The 2,728-nt window shown below is 27.8% G+C and overlaps 1 protein-coding gene across 1 annotated transcript; it reads left to right on the top strand.

The window, feature by feature from the left end:
* The first annotated feature begins 503 nt into the window (after window positions 1-503).
* Window positions 504-1,516, top strand: LOC143559766 (putative EG45-like domain containing protein 1). The gene is made up of 2 exons (XM_077048239.1): window positions 504-606; window positions 1,266-1,516. The coding sequence occupies exons 1-2, from the start codon at window positions 504-506 to the stop codon at window positions 1,514-1,516; spliced, it is 354 nt and encodes a 117-aa protein (XP_076904354.1).
* The last annotated feature ends 1,212 nt before the right edge of the window (window positions 1,517-2,728 follow it).

The raw sequence follows: 2,728 nt of genomic DNA, 5'->3' as shown, positions 1-2,728 counted from the left end.
AACTAATAATATTTTGAAAAAGTTATTGTATAAATGTGATTTTCTACGAGTTTAAATTTAAAAATGATATATACAACGACGAAAATTCAAGGGTATCCCAAGACTTATTTTTAGAACTAGTCTCCTAAAGGGTATCCTAATGTTTTCTCAGATGTATTCGATACATAAAACACATAAGAAAATAAGCGCACTAATTTTACAATTCATAGACAAAATTGAGATGTGGCATAACATAAATGAAGCATTGTATTGTATGTATCATATAGTATTTATCACATCATATGCGTATAGTATTGTATGTATCATATAGTATTTATCACATCAACTGTGAATAAATATGATATGATATGACATGGTATGATAGTATTTACATTTTCATGATATGCTAATTTTTTCTATTTAAAGGATCAAAATGGCTTAATTGTATACGTTGAACTTTTGAAATCACGTTTGACAAAAACGAATTTATAGTATGCATTGCTCTCATTTGTAGTCTTATTTCTATGGTTTGTGCAGCTCCAGGCACAGCCACTTTCTACCGAAAATATACACATAAGTTGCTCATTGTACATAGAGGCAGGGGAGCTTCTTATAAGGGAGCCCCTGGTTTGTTTGCTCAGCCGTGTAAATCACTAGCTACTTTATCTTGAATTCTCCATGTTTATTTTAAGTTCACGTAGATATAGATGCATGCATGTAAGTATGTATCTATATAGAAAAGCTTAGCCTATTAGCTCTCACGAGCAAAATTTTAATTTTAGATTTATTTTTAGTAAGAGAAGTTATACAATTTATTTAATAAGTTTTAATTGTGTTACTTTCTGTAAAGGGGCATGATATTAGTAAATAAATAAACTAACTTAATTTAGAAAAAAATCTAGAAAAAAAATTGTAAGCTACAAAAGAAATAAAGTAACCATAAAATATAATCTTACTTCATGTATTTGTAAATAAAGAAAATAATTAATTTGAAAACAATTTAGAAAATAATTTGTAGGCTAATCTTACTTAATATTTAATATGTTGATACTAGAAAAAAGTTATTTGATTTACAATCTAAAAGTTGACACTTAAAACTTTTTTACTTTTAGAATATACAATGTACTTTTTTTAGAAGCAAAAAAATATTCTTTTACAATAATATAGAATGTAGAAAGGTAACAACTTGTGTCGCTAGCATTTGCAAACAGCAAAACTAAAGCTTCCTAGATATAACCACCCGAAAAATTGACATTACTAATGTTGTTATTTTTGTCATGTAACAGCATCTGCATGTTATGGTAACACACCTAAGGGAGTGATGATAGCTGCCGCAAGTGATACCTTGTGGAACAATGGAGCCATTTGTGGAAAAGTGTTCACTGTTAAGTGTACTGGTCATACCAACGCAGTCCCTCATCCTTGCTATAATGGTAAGCATGTGACTGTCAAAATTGTCGATCATTGTCCCCACTGTGGTGGAACCCTAGATCTCTCCGCAGAAGCCTTTGCAGCCATTGCCAACTCGGTTGCCTGAGCTATCAAAATTGAATATTAGTAGCTGCTTTCATTACAAAGTGCTTTAAAGAGGATTTTTCTTATTGAAAATAACCAATGTTTTTGATAGAATAATGTAACGAATTATCAATTATGAAAAATAATGTTATTTAATATATATATATATAGGTGTGGGATCTAGAGAGAACTCTTCTTAAAAAGAGAACTAGAGAACTAGTAAAGAATTATTTTTAACTATTTTTAAAAAAAAAATTTGTGATTTTTTTTCCTCATTCTAGTAAGATGATATTGATACTAAAAAAAAAAAAAACTTGTCGGTGTAGTACTATAGTGCATATGTGCACTAATACCTATTGCATATATACAATAGTGTTTTATTGCATATAATACAACACAATTGCATTATCCAATACACACTATTGAATATATGCAAATACGACACTAATAATTGTATACAAAACACATTATCGCATATATGTAATACAACACTAATGCACATATGCACTATATCGATTTTTTTTTTAATTTTTGTATATAATATAACATTATTGCAAATAAACAATACAAACAACTATATATATGCTATTCAACACTATATCAAATATCAAAATGCACACTATTGCACATATGCATTATAAAAAAAGTCGGTGTATTGCATATATGCATTACTCGTTAATTTTATTTTATTTTAATTTTTTATTTATTTTATGGTGAAGAATAACAACATATAAGAAGGATGAAAGAAAAAAAAATTTAAAAATATTTCTTTAATTAAATTAAAAATACTTTATTATTAGTTCTCTAGTTCTCACCATAAAATGGAGTTCTCTCATGATCATTTTCATATATATATATATATATATATTTATTTATTTATTTATTTATTGGCTTAACTATAGTTTTGGTCCATATGACGAGACCCAAGCACATAATCGAATTTCATGGTGGATTTATCACAATTATAGTCTGTGTAATGGTCCTTTTTGTTGCAAATGGGTTATCCTTTTGTTTGACCGTCAAAGACTGCAAAAAGTCCTTTTTAAATGTAAATCTAAATCTAATAATAATAATAATAATAATAATAATAATAATAATAATACCATCATCAGGTACTCCATCTTCATCATCGATCCCTTCACCATCCTTTCAAAACCAAGTTGCCCATCTATATCATCAATCCATTCATAATTCTTTCATTGAACAAACCCAAATTTCAGTTTGAACGATTCAA

This window comes from Bidens hawaiensis, unplaced genomic scaffold (assembly GCF_021521415.1).
Source record: "Bidens hawaiensis isolate Kalapana, Puna unplaced genomic scaffold, B.hawaiensis_p1.1 tig00020036_1, whole genome shotgun sequence".
NCBI classification, from domain to species: Eukaryota; Viridiplantae; Streptophyta; class Magnoliopsida; order Asterales; family Asteraceae; genus Bidens; species Bidens hawaiensis.
Note: the sequence above shows the minus strand (reverse complement) of the source record. Positions and strands in the feature narration are given on the sequence as shown.